This window comes from Nematolebias whitei, chromosome 16 (assembly GCF_014905685.2).
Source record: "Nematolebias whitei isolate Nwh7 chromosome 16, NemWhi1, whole genome shotgun sequence".
Classification (NCBI taxonomy): domain Eukaryota; kingdom Metazoa; phylum Chordata; class Actinopteri; order Cyprinodontiformes; family Rivulidae; genus Nematolebias; species Nematolebias whitei.
This window is the reverse complement of record NC_056513.1, coordinates 18,820,465-18,832,495: the sequence shown is the minus strand read 5'-3', so window position 1 is coordinate 18,832,495 and position 12,031 is coordinate 18,820,465. Positions and strand designations below refer to the sequence as shown.

At 38.9% G+C, this 12,031-nt stretch overlaps 1 protein-coding gene across 1 annotated transcript in view; it reads left to right on the top strand.

Moving 5' to 3' along the window:
- Positions 1 to 12,031, top strand: part of LOC119422390 (cytoplasmic phosphatidylinositol transfer protein 1) — a 113,861-nt gene that overhangs the window by 100,676 nt on the left and 1,154 nt on the right. Inside the window, exons 3-9 of the mRNA XM_037689754.1 lie at positions 384 to 472; positions 3,250 to 3,257; positions 4,318 to 4,389; positions 7,779 to 7,874; positions 8,181 to 8,336; positions 10,330 to 10,393; positions 11,383 to 11,522. Of these exons, the coding sequence (XP_037545682.1) occupies positions 384 to 472; positions 3,250 to 3,257; positions 4,318 to 4,389; positions 7,779 to 7,874; positions 8,181 to 8,336; positions 10,330 to 10,393; positions 11,383 to 11,522 (625 nt within the window). The remainder of the gene's footprint in view (positions 1 to 383; positions 473 to 3,249; positions 3,258 to 4,317; positions 4,390 to 7,778; positions 7,875 to 8,180; positions 8,337 to 10,329; positions 10,394 to 11,382; positions 11,523 to 12,031) is intronic.

Genomic DNA, 12,031 nt, shown 5'->3' with positions numbered 1-12,031 from the left:
ATGTAAACGTGTTTCAAAGACAAGGTCAACTCCCGTGACTTAATAGATTAAAGCAGGCATAATAGCAAATCACAGGACAAAAGCTAGATGTTTAATATGTTAAATAATCTACATAATAAGGATAATCACAAACGTCATGTCTGAAAAGGGCTTTTTTGTCTCTCGATAAAAGGCACTTTCTTCAAATCAAAGTGTTTAAGAATCTTTTTTTTTTTTTTCCCCCTCCACGTTTTCCTTGAATTCACTGTTTTCTTTTGTGGGGCGCACAGCAAATACTTTATTGATTGCTGTGATAAAGAAGGCAATTTCACTCCTCAGCCTCCTCCCATTGTTCACGCTCACACTTTCTCTCCTAATCTCCCTATCTTTTTGTCTCATTGCAGTAAATTACCCAGCTGGGCTCGAGCAGTGGTTCCTAAAATCTTCTATGTCACAGAGAAGGCATGGAACTACTACCCATACACCATTACAGGTGAGTATACGGTGCAAATGCGTTTTGTAGGTTATCCAGCTGTTGTACAAAGTGCCCTGCTGTAACACTCTACCTCTCAAGTGCTTCCCAGGTATAGAAACAGAATGACTGTGCAGCCACATGAAGCGCCGGGCTGTTTTTAAGGTCACCTTTTCTGCTGGTTTTCAGTGAATTTTTAAGTTGAGATGCATTTTACTGTCGGTACAAACACTTGCCACATGGTACAAACACTTTCCTAGATGTTTGTAGCGCATTGAAATAGTGTGAGAAGACAAAAGAAGAGACGTGATCCAATTCTGCTAATCTCCACAGCTCATCTTTAACACATTTTGTTGAAACCTCATGGTGACCGCTTACGCTGAGAACTCCCTGGCATATGGTGTATGCTTTAGGCTCAGTTTTCAGCTGCACAGTTTTTTTTTATGTATTTATTTTTTAATTCTGTAGGATATTTGTAGGTTTAAACGCCGGGAGGCACAAATGTTTCATGCAGATGCTTGGACTTCATTGGCTTTGGTAGAAAAACGCTTCAAATAAAGGGTTGGTGGTTCAACCCAAAGCTCACCACGTACTGACATGGCAGTCATCACAGTCGTGTATTATTGTGTATTAGATTTTTAGAAACACTTTGCAAAACATTTTGTTGGGCTCTGCTGGGGATAAAAAGGCAGTATTGTAAAGGCGGATGTGAATGTTGTCACAACTAAATAAAGATTATTTATAGTATCCTGAACAAAATGTTAATGAAAGGTGAAATGTCCGTAGAAAAGAGCAATAGACTGAAATATAGATCAGAAGTGTTCAATAAGGTATAATCTTTTTGTAATAAATATGAATGCAATTTAGAAAATATAACAATGACATATTGCAAAACAAAAAAAAACGCAACACTGAGATGAGCACTTGTTGAGATATTCACATGTGCAGTAACAGGAAGTGATCACCTGCATTTAAACAGAGCATAACTACCATAATTTCCAGATTATTGAGCGCACCTAAGCCACACCCACTAAATTTAAAAGAAAAAAAAAGTACCTATATAGGTCGCACTTGTGTATAAGCTGCAGGTGTCCACGTTGTAACATGAGATTTTTACACAGAAATATATTTTTTTAAACTTAATGAAATATGTACAGGTAACATACACAAATATGTACAGTAAATGGGTTTTTCTGAACAGTGCCTGTAACATGGCTGGTTAAAAAAAAAAACTATATATGCATATATATATATATATATATATATATATATATATAAATATACTGTAGCCTACCAGAAAGTATCTTCATTCCTCCTGTGCACTAAAACCACTAAAGTCGTCTTCTTCAGTGTCAGAACTGAACAGCCTCAGAACGTCCTGTGTCTCTTTCATTGTCTCAACGTTACTTTCATCTCGAGGCAAATTCACAATTTGATTTGATTTGATCTACGACTCACACTTATTTTGAGTGGCTGCAAATACTTTGTGTACATCGAGGAGGGAAACTCCTGCAGGGGAGGAGAGAACTGGTGGGAGAGGGGGATCTACAGTGGACCAATAAGGCCAAGTTTCATTGGGCCACTGTGATCGGTAATTTCATTGGTCATTTTTATAACCATTTTTTACAGGTAGTCTCATTAGATATGTTTACATGCGCAGAATTCTTTGACCGGATTGAAATGTGTTCTGTTTGAATAATTCAAATGTATTGTAAACCACCCGTTTCGTTCTGATCACAAATTATATCGGATCGCGCCGAATACACAAAAAAATAACCCTAACGGAGTGTTTACATGACACACTTTTATTCCAACCGGCCATTTGATCCGGTTACTTATGTCCATGTAAACATACCCATTGAGTCATGAGGACCCACCCCCCAAGAGAGACGTGTATTGGGCAGCTATGTGAGCGCCCAGGTGTGACGAGGCTAAATGCTTTGGTGACATGAAGCTCGTTAGCCCATCAAAAAGAAATAATAATAATAATTAGTTGCAGCATTTTATAAGCCGCCAAGTTCAAAGTCTGTAAAAAAAGTAGCAGCTTATAGTCCAGAAATTACGGTACATGTCCGACAGCACAGACATTAATGAAGAGTTTGATGTCTTAGATTATTTTGAGTCACTATCAGAGAGAGATGGAGTGGATTTTTAACTTCTGTATGTGAATCACCAAAATGATGAGGAACCCATAATCCAAAACGCAACAATCGCTGCTCCAGCAGCTGGAACATGTTTCCACGATGTTTTATTAGGTCTCAGCATTAAAGAGAAATATTACAAGAGGAACATGTTTGTTTGATGTGAGCAAATAAATGAGGAGGGGATGAAAATGTGTTTTAAACATTAATTTATATAAAAAGAGTTTTGATGAAGACGTTATTCCAATAAATATTTTAAGAGTCATATTAAGCAGTTTATTATTAAGTTCAAATATCTTTATTTTCATTTGCATCATATGTGGTACATGAGGTGGAACAAAATGGTGTACTCAGGATCCCAGTTACATCCAAAAATAGCAACGATATAAAGTATAAAAAGAAACGGTATACAAGGATCTAAGATATACGCTAAACACTATTAATGTAAAATAATACGGTGTATTAAACAGCAGCTCGATGATGTCATTATCAAAGTACTTTTTTAACTAACATTACTTGAATGTTTTGGTCTTCCCTTTGTATTTATACCACAGACTCGTATTTAAGACAGTTAAACTAATTGTTTTTCTTCTTCCCTTCCCCTTCCCCCACTCCTTTTATCTGATGGTCATTTTCTCTGCGTGCTTTGACCCAAAGAATACACTGTAAGTATCTGCAGCTCGAGTCACTAAAACTCAACGAGCACTGGATGTTTTACTGATTGTTTGCAGAAGGGTTTGTGGCAGTATAATGCAAATCAAAAATTAGAACTACTATTTGTTCCCTAATCACCATAACTAAAATCCTTTATTTACTTTTTCATGATTCGCTATTTGTGTTTGTTCATTTAAACTGAGTCACTTAGTATTTAGGTGAAAAAATCCGAAGATTTACAAGACTCAAATTAGCATCGAATTCTCACATTTAGACCTTTAATTGTCTACTCCTTTTTGAAGCCGTAGTCTCTTTGCTGCAGTAGATTATGTTGCCTTCTGTTGTTTAAACCACAGCACCAATCATCTTCCACAAATAAATACTAAGGCTTTGCTGCATATTCTTTCTTCAGTGCTCAACGTATAAAATACACACACTCACTGAAAAATGCAGGTACCCGCTTTGTTTTTGCCTTAAGCCAGCAGAGTTCACGAAGCCATGGCTAAACAAGCGGAGACGTCTAAAGCACACTTGCATGTTGTTGAGCTAAGCCATACTCTGTAGTGCAGAGTGAGAAATATGGACAGCATGAGTCACACTGCGAGCAAGAATAACGGGGAGAGACGATGATGCTTTGACAGCAACAAAATGCTTGACATTCTTTGCTTGTTCATGTGTAGGAGCATTTTGTATTCAGAAATGAGTCAATGTGCAGAGTTTGTATTTATAGGCAAAAGAGGCAAAATGTCCCAAGATTTGTTGTCCTCCATCCCTTTTGACAGCTTGATTGGTACAGTTTGTAAAGACACACATGCAGGTTGTAGCTTTGACAGTTTCTGGAGATTAAAAGTACTTTGAAAGGCAACAAATCATAGAAAATAGCTGCTTAAAAACAGTCTCTCACAAACTGAAAGCATAAAATAAACTTGCCCTAAAAAGCACAAAAAGTTCAAACTTCCCATTGAATGCACTTTACTCGTCTTTTTTTTCTAGTAAAACCTTTGAAATGCAGGATGATAAAGAAAACATTTTTTCACTAATAGCTTCACATATTTGTCTTTTAATCCACAGTGCTCATTCCTGCCCAAGTTCTCCATCCACATAGAGACAAAATACGAGGACAACAAAGGAAGCAATGACAACGTAAGTAAAGTACATAGTCAGGTTTGAGTGGAGTAGATATTTCTGTGCAGTCAAACGCTCACCCTTTGATGCAAGCGCACCTTTTATCTATCGTCTGTTGGATGCTGTGTTTGACTTTTCAGGAAAAGTGATCCCTCCTGTGTTCCTCTTGCCGATGGCCTAAAGGCAGATGGGGTCTGATACTGCATTCGTCACGTTTAGGTTCATTTCGAATGTGTTTGAAATAGACTCAAACCTTTTCTGTCATTAGTGATAGAAAAGTGCTTTGTTAATCCTGCTTAGTTGTCTGTTTGGTGTGTTGTTGCTGAACTTGTTTAAAAGTCATGCAAGAAACATATTAGCTGGTAGAATCAAAAAAAATTGTGGGAAAGCTTCGTAGGCCAAGTTGAAGATTTTAAATCCGACTTCTTAATTACAGCTCGTCACTATTTCTGGATCTTTTTCCTCGGTGGACTCTCCGCTGCGTTTACTGTCAGTCTGGAGACACAGTCTAATTGACTGTGCTTCAGCTCAGATCTTTCATCTCAATAAAAGACTGCTGCTTGTATTATTATTATTAATTTTTTTTACCTCATTTGGAAAGAGTAAAACCAAAAAGACGCAGATTTTTTTAAAGACTGTAGCTCATGGCATAAATGATCCCTGCAAATGCTGCTGAAGTAAAACATCTTGTTAAGTACAGTAGTCCCTCGTTACTTTGCGGTTTGTTTTTCGAGGACTCGATCTATCGCGGTTTTTCAAAATAAGATTGAACATGACACACAATTGGCTGATTGATGGATGAGCCGCACGATCGGCATGGAATTTTATATAAAATTAATTATTTTAAATTATTTAGCTTCTCCTGCATTTGTGTGCAGCCCACAGCTGCAGGAGAAGCTTCCTCCTGCAGCGTGTCATATCTCTGCTCTGCAGTGAAGAAGTGGGCGTGGCCGAGAGCGCTGGCAGATGACAGAGAGCAGCTGGAGGCAGAGAGCTGAAATCATGACATTCTGTGCTCTTCTAGCTCTTTTAGAGTGTTTAGAGTTTAGAAACATTGTTTACAATATTGCAAGAGTGTCAGAATGGTTTAAAATGCTTATATATATATATATATATATACACTAAAATAAACTACTACTTACTACTTGTACTACTATTACTACATGCTTCAGGGTACGGCTCCCCAGCGATAAACGAGGGACTATTGTATACAGTTTTCATCCATCCATCCAAACATCCATTAGAGTAAACAGTCTAACATGGATGTTTTTGGTCTGTGGGAGGAAACTGGAATACCTGGAGAAAACCCATGCATGGGTGAACATCCACCCAGAAAGGCCTCGGGCCAGGATTTGACCCGGTGACCTTGTTGTTGAGAGGCAACAGCTCTACTGACTGAGCTACCGTGCCGCTACTATACAGTTTCTGATATTTTGTAGCAGGGGAGTCAAACTCTGTTACAAAAGGGGGCCAAAATTAAAAACTTGTTACAAGCCAAGGGCCAATTTCAGTCACACTAACACACTAACTCCAGTCAGATAGCCGACATGTTTTCTCGGTTGCAGGTTCATCAACAAGAGTTTAACTGGTCCCATTTGATGTTCTCTGTTGCTTTTTTCCCACATCAAAATGAAAGTTTACTGAAAAATTCAACCTTTTTGTTTTTGCCTTCAAGTTAACAAACTGTCCTGAGACGTCTGCACACCGAGAGCAAGAATAACGGGGAGAGACGCTAAAAAATATTTTACATTTAAAACATCTTAAAGGGCCAGATAAGATGTTAACGAGGGCCAGATTTGGCCCACGGGCCTTGAATTTGACACATATTTTAATGCCAAGTACGTACATCATACTCTTTATATGGGGGTCAGTATTTGGACTGTGAGGAATAAAAAGCCTGAAATATGTTGTGCTGCAGTTTGTGGCCAAAAAGTTTTTTTCAACATCTGCTTCATGTTGTAACACCTGCCTGTGCTTTGGCAGTGTATGCAGTGAGACTGGCTCTCAGTGTCCCTGTTGATGAGTCGGAACAGTTTACACGTCATTTGGTGGACCAGAACGGACATCCAGTTTGAGTTTTAAAAAACTTCAGCCACTGCCCTTCATGGATGAAAAGGGAAAGCTGTTGCATAAATATGTTTGTTATTCTGATCAGAGGGCAGACTGATTGAAAGGCCTTTGGATGGGAGTTGAGGTGCAGTACAGTGCTTTGGCTGTAATCCTGCAGACACGCTCATTTATCCAACATCGATAATAAGACAGCTGCGCTACTTTGTATAAAAGCGTTTGGGAAAATGACTTAACAGTCTTTTCATCTTTCGAATCTGTGTAACAAGTTTCCAAGTGAGAGACGTGTCATGATGCAGAGCAATGACAAGAGCACAGCTGTGTGTCAATTTGTTGTTTTTTAATATTTAATATGAATCGTGAAAACAAAACCAGGGCTCTCAGCAAGACTCGTGCCCCCACTTGTCTATTATGACACAATATGTGTCCGTCCATCTGCCGTGTCTTGGACTGTGTGCACAAGCTCTGACAAGTGAAAGACTGACTAAACTGAGATAAGCAGGGAAGGATAGAGTAATGGGATAAAAAAGGATGTTAAAGCAGATGATGGCAAGTTGTGGATAAATGAATAGTAAAAGGTTGGATGTGTAAGAAAATGTGCACTTTTTTTAAAGGTTGGTGATCCAAAATAATGCAATCCAATAAATCTAATATAATGTATCATGTGTTGTAAAATATGTTTTCTAGTCTGTTTCTGTAGCTATATCAGTCAGTGAAAAACCAGCTTGATCTGATCAAGGTCAGTGTTTGAGCACAGCAAAATATGAATTAGATTTTGAGACAATATAGGCAATTTATGCTGTTTTTTTCTACAAATTACCATTAGTTTTTTGTTTTTTTTTGTCCCAAAGTATGCTTTTTCTTAACTGGCTTGACTTAAGTTTTTAGTCTTATGTATTCACTGGTTTCTCATTTAGCAGAAAAAGAGACGAGGCAAATATTGATTTTGTTCTATTTACCTTTTGCTTTCATCACTAATTCTGTCACTCTTCAAGTCATGATGAACTTAGAAGTAGCTAAATATTTAATGCTTTAATTCTACTGCATACATTGTAAATCAGTTCAATATAGTCCATATAGTCATCAGTATAAAGGACATTGTGGGGTAACAAATAAAAACGCACAAAACGACAGCAAAGCAGAAGACTTCTACTTTTCGCATTATCAGCTGACAATACTTTAGATGTGAGTTTAGAGGGACCTCTACTGGCTGTAAGGACGCATGTCTGAAAGAACAGCTTTGGGATAATTCAGTCTAACATTACGGCTCCTATGTAGTGGTTTAACTGGGATGAAGAATATTCAGTGAATATTTGAAAACATATCTATGCTCTTTACAGATCTTTGAAACCGAACTGAAGGACCAAGAGAGGGAGGTGTGCTTTGTTGACATCGTCTACGATGAAATCCCTGAGCGCTACTATAAAGAGTCAGAGGTGAGTGTGTGTGGGCGTAGATGCTTATGACCTCTAGGTATAAATATGAGGCTGGTGTAAACAACAGTTTCTCTTTCCTAATGTAAAATAGTGTGACGTTCAATTTTAGTTGTTTTTTTCCTGCTTGTGCTTCTTCAAATACCACTCCAGTTTGTCACATCATTTGAAAAGCCTTTTTATCATAGTTCAGCGAGATAATAATCAATAAAAACAATTTTGTTAACTTTAATGGGCCTAGATTGGGATTTTCCATGAACCTGGCTGGTAGAAATATGACTTAATTTAGGTGTTTCTTTACAATGACAGGACCTGCGGTATTTCAAGTCTGAGAAGACGTCAAGGGGCATGCTGCAGGAAGGCTGGAGGGACACACAGGACCCCATCATGTGCTCATACAAACTGGTCACAGTCAAGTTTGAGGTGTGGGGTCTTCAGACCCGAGTAGAGCAGTTTGTACACAAGGTGAGAGTTCGTGTTGGATCTTTTCATTACATCTGAACCTAAATGAGTTTTTTATCAGTGTACGTCGATGTGCTGATCTATGATATGTATTCTTCTTTCTACTCAAATTCTTTGGACATAAAGAGCGAAAGAAAGAGACCGTTTCACTGTGTAATGAATAACTAGGGCAACCGGAAATTCATCCACACGCAGGAGTGAACAAAAGTATTTGTTTAAAGTTTTATCAGGAGGATAAAGTTACCTGTCACTCTGTAGAACTCGACCACAGGCGGAGAAGCCAAAGCTACGATGACGTCAGAGGGAAAGGAGGTTTGGATGGATCATGTGATATGTAAGCGTAGCCTGGAAGGTCTGACAAACACTCTTCAGAATGTGGAGCTCGGTTCAGGGAGCTCATCTCGTAGAGTCCGGGGTCTGAGTTTATGGTCAAAAATACAGGTGTGGGTCACACAGAGGCAGGAAAAGCTAAACATATCCGTGGGGTTTAGCTGGAATCAGTGGTCTGAAGGTAGAGCAGAAGTCGAGGTTCAGATATCTGATGGACAGAAGTATCCATCTTGGACGAGGCAAAGGTCGAGGAATCCGTGGTCATGAAGTGGGTCAGGAACGAGAGCAGGAACAAGAACACTGAATACTTCAGACACGAGGCGATCAGACAATCTGGCAGGGAGGCAGAGACTGGGGAGTGCTTAAGAAGTGCAGTGCACAAAAAAAATAAAAAAAATAAAGCGCAGCACGCAGGTCGGTGCAGCAGGAGGGAGATTCGGGGACAGAATGGCTATCGGGAGCACCAGGACATTTCCCGGTGGCCTGGCCCGCTCAATGTTCGCCGAGGGGGACTAAAAGCTCGAGCGGGTCCCGCTTCATTATTTTAAATAAACCGCATGAGCGGCATGGATTGTTTATTTAAACTATTATTTAAATTTAAATTGTTTATTTACACCTCTCTTCCATGCACCTGCATGGAAGACAGGTGTAAATAGCATGAGGGAGATTGGGAGTGACACAGGTGATTAGCATGAGTGTGATTGCAGAGAAGTGGGCGTGGCAGAGAGCAGAGATCATGACACGCTGTGCTCTTATAGAGCGGTTAGAGCAAGGGTGTCCAACCCACTTACAAAAGGGGGCCACAATTAAAACCTTTTTCAAACTAAGGGCCGGTTTCAGAATCTACATTAACTCAAGTTAGATACCAAACATTTTTTCTTGGTTGCAGGTTCCTCAAAAATAATCTTATGGGTCTCATTCGACGTTCTCTGTTGCACTTTTGACATCATAATCAAAGATTACTGAAAAAAAATCAAGTGATTAAAGTATTTTACATTTAAAATAACATCTTGAATGCCAGATAAGATGTCAATGAGGGCCACATTTGGTCCCCGGTCCTTGAGTTTGACACATATGTTTGAGAGAGTTCATTGTTAAGAACATTGCAAGAGTGTGGGAAGGGTTTATAAAGCTTTAAAAGACATATAAATACTAAAATAAATATAACGTCCCTACTTCGCGGATTTTCACCTATTGCGGGGGTGTCTGGAACATAACTCCCACGAAAAGTGAGGGACTACTGTTTAGGCTGTTTTTCAGAACGGTCCATGTTTTCCCCACTCTGTTGAAAATCTCTGAATGAGAAAGTCGTGTGCTGCTGATGTTAAAGTTGCTGTGTTTTAAAACGTACAACGGGTGAAAAAATAAAACAAAACGAAATGTCTGCTTATGTCTGTTTCCATTTTGAACGTGTACAGTATATTGTTTGACAGAAATGTTTGCAGGAACCAGAAAAGCTCATTTGTTTGGTCAGATTGACTTCATGGTAAACAGCTTGTGACTGTTGTTCTCTCTGTCATCGTCCAGAACGCTTTTATGTCCCGACGAAACACTCCCCACATTCCTCCTTGTGCTTTTCTTTGCTACCTTAAATTGCGTATAAATATTGTGCTCAGTAAAAATGAGGTTTAAAGAAAATGTTGGGCCATCTGTCTTGTGCTTTCAGGTAGTTCGAGATGTGCTGCTGCTGGGACACAGACAGGCTTTTGCTTGGGTTGATGAGTGGATCGGTATGTCTACATGCATAGTATTTTACAAATCCTTCACTACCGTATTTTCCGGACTGTAAGTCGCTTCGGAGTACAAGTCGCATCAGTCAAAAACTGCCTCAAGAAGAGGAAAAAAAAACATACATAAGTCGCAGGATTTGCCAAACAAGGAAAATGTGTTGACGTATAGTCCGGAAAATACGGTAGTAATCGTGCTACAGCTTACTGCCTTTTTCAAATGTTAATACTTTTCACTCTTTGGATTGTTTGTATCACAGCAGTCTTTGTTATAATTTATGCACGAGTAATCATCCCACCTGCATTTAGCTCTGTCACCGCCAATCCTGCTTCTTTTCCTACGGCATGAACCCTAACTTGGAACAAACTCTGTTAATGCTTGCACATAATCAGTTTGCTTAGGTAATTAAAAAAACAAAACCAAAAAAAAAAAAAACAAGGCAGCATTCCTTCATGTTTTGCAAAAAACAAAATGAATTTATTAATTTGTTTGAATTGAATCGTAAACAAGTGTTTATGGTAAATCAAATAATTTGCTGACCGTACTTTCAGCTCTTTCAGCTGTTTCCATAGCTGTAGGACACATAGAACGTAATCCTTTTATCTTTGACATGAAGCATGTTTCACACCTCTCCATACTCACTAACACTCCCTCCTTCCTCTAACCTGGATGTTTCTTTCCTACATGGAACGGTTTCTGCTTGTGGATTAAGTGGATTTGTAGGTTCCTCCTTTGTGCTTTCAATGATTCAGCCTCCTCTTGCTTAACCTTGAGCTGAAATCTTCCTTGGCCATTTCAAACTTCCCTCCTTGTGTGGTCTTGCTCTTTCCCGCATTCTCTTTGGGGCCCTGGGAAGCTCGCTTTAACCTCCTGAATCTTTATCCTTAACAACGCTTACCTACCTTTCCCTTATCTGACTCATAAATGGAACACCCTTGTGGATGAGTAACAACATGTTGACCCTCGTTGCACCCTTACCCACTTCTTGCAGATATGACTTTGGATGACGTGCGGGGTTACGAGAGAAAAATGCATGAGAAAACCAACATTAAAGTTTGCCATGAGCAGCAAGAGCATTCCACAACAAACCCATCTGCACTGGATGACATAGAGATCCATGACACAGCAAGTGTACGCGCCATTTTCCTTGTTTGCTTCATTCATGTTGTTTTGCTTTGTTCTCTCATTATTTTTAGTTGTTTGCTGTTATAAGTTATCGTATATCCACTCGTTCGGCCTTAAACGGAGTCAGACTGTTAAATCCTGAATGAAGATAAAACCAAAGGTTTACATCAAAGTGTTTGGTGCAGAAATAACATAAAAGCATCACAGACGTAAAAATGGTGGCTTATTAAACATATGACTTGTTGTCAGTGTTTGAATCTATGGTCTTTGTTTCATCCTGCCCTGTCCCGACTATATACAGTACATTTCTGCAGTTTTTAAGAATAGAAACTTTTAAACTATAAATCCTAAGGACTAAATACCATATACAGTATGTACCATTTTAAACATTTTATTTCTTATAGCTACTTTTATTTACTTATGCAAAGAGGCTTGGAAAATATACATTTTGAATGTACAGAAATTAATTATTTGGGGGAAAAACGTGATTATTTTGGAGGGTGTTACTTTTTTTT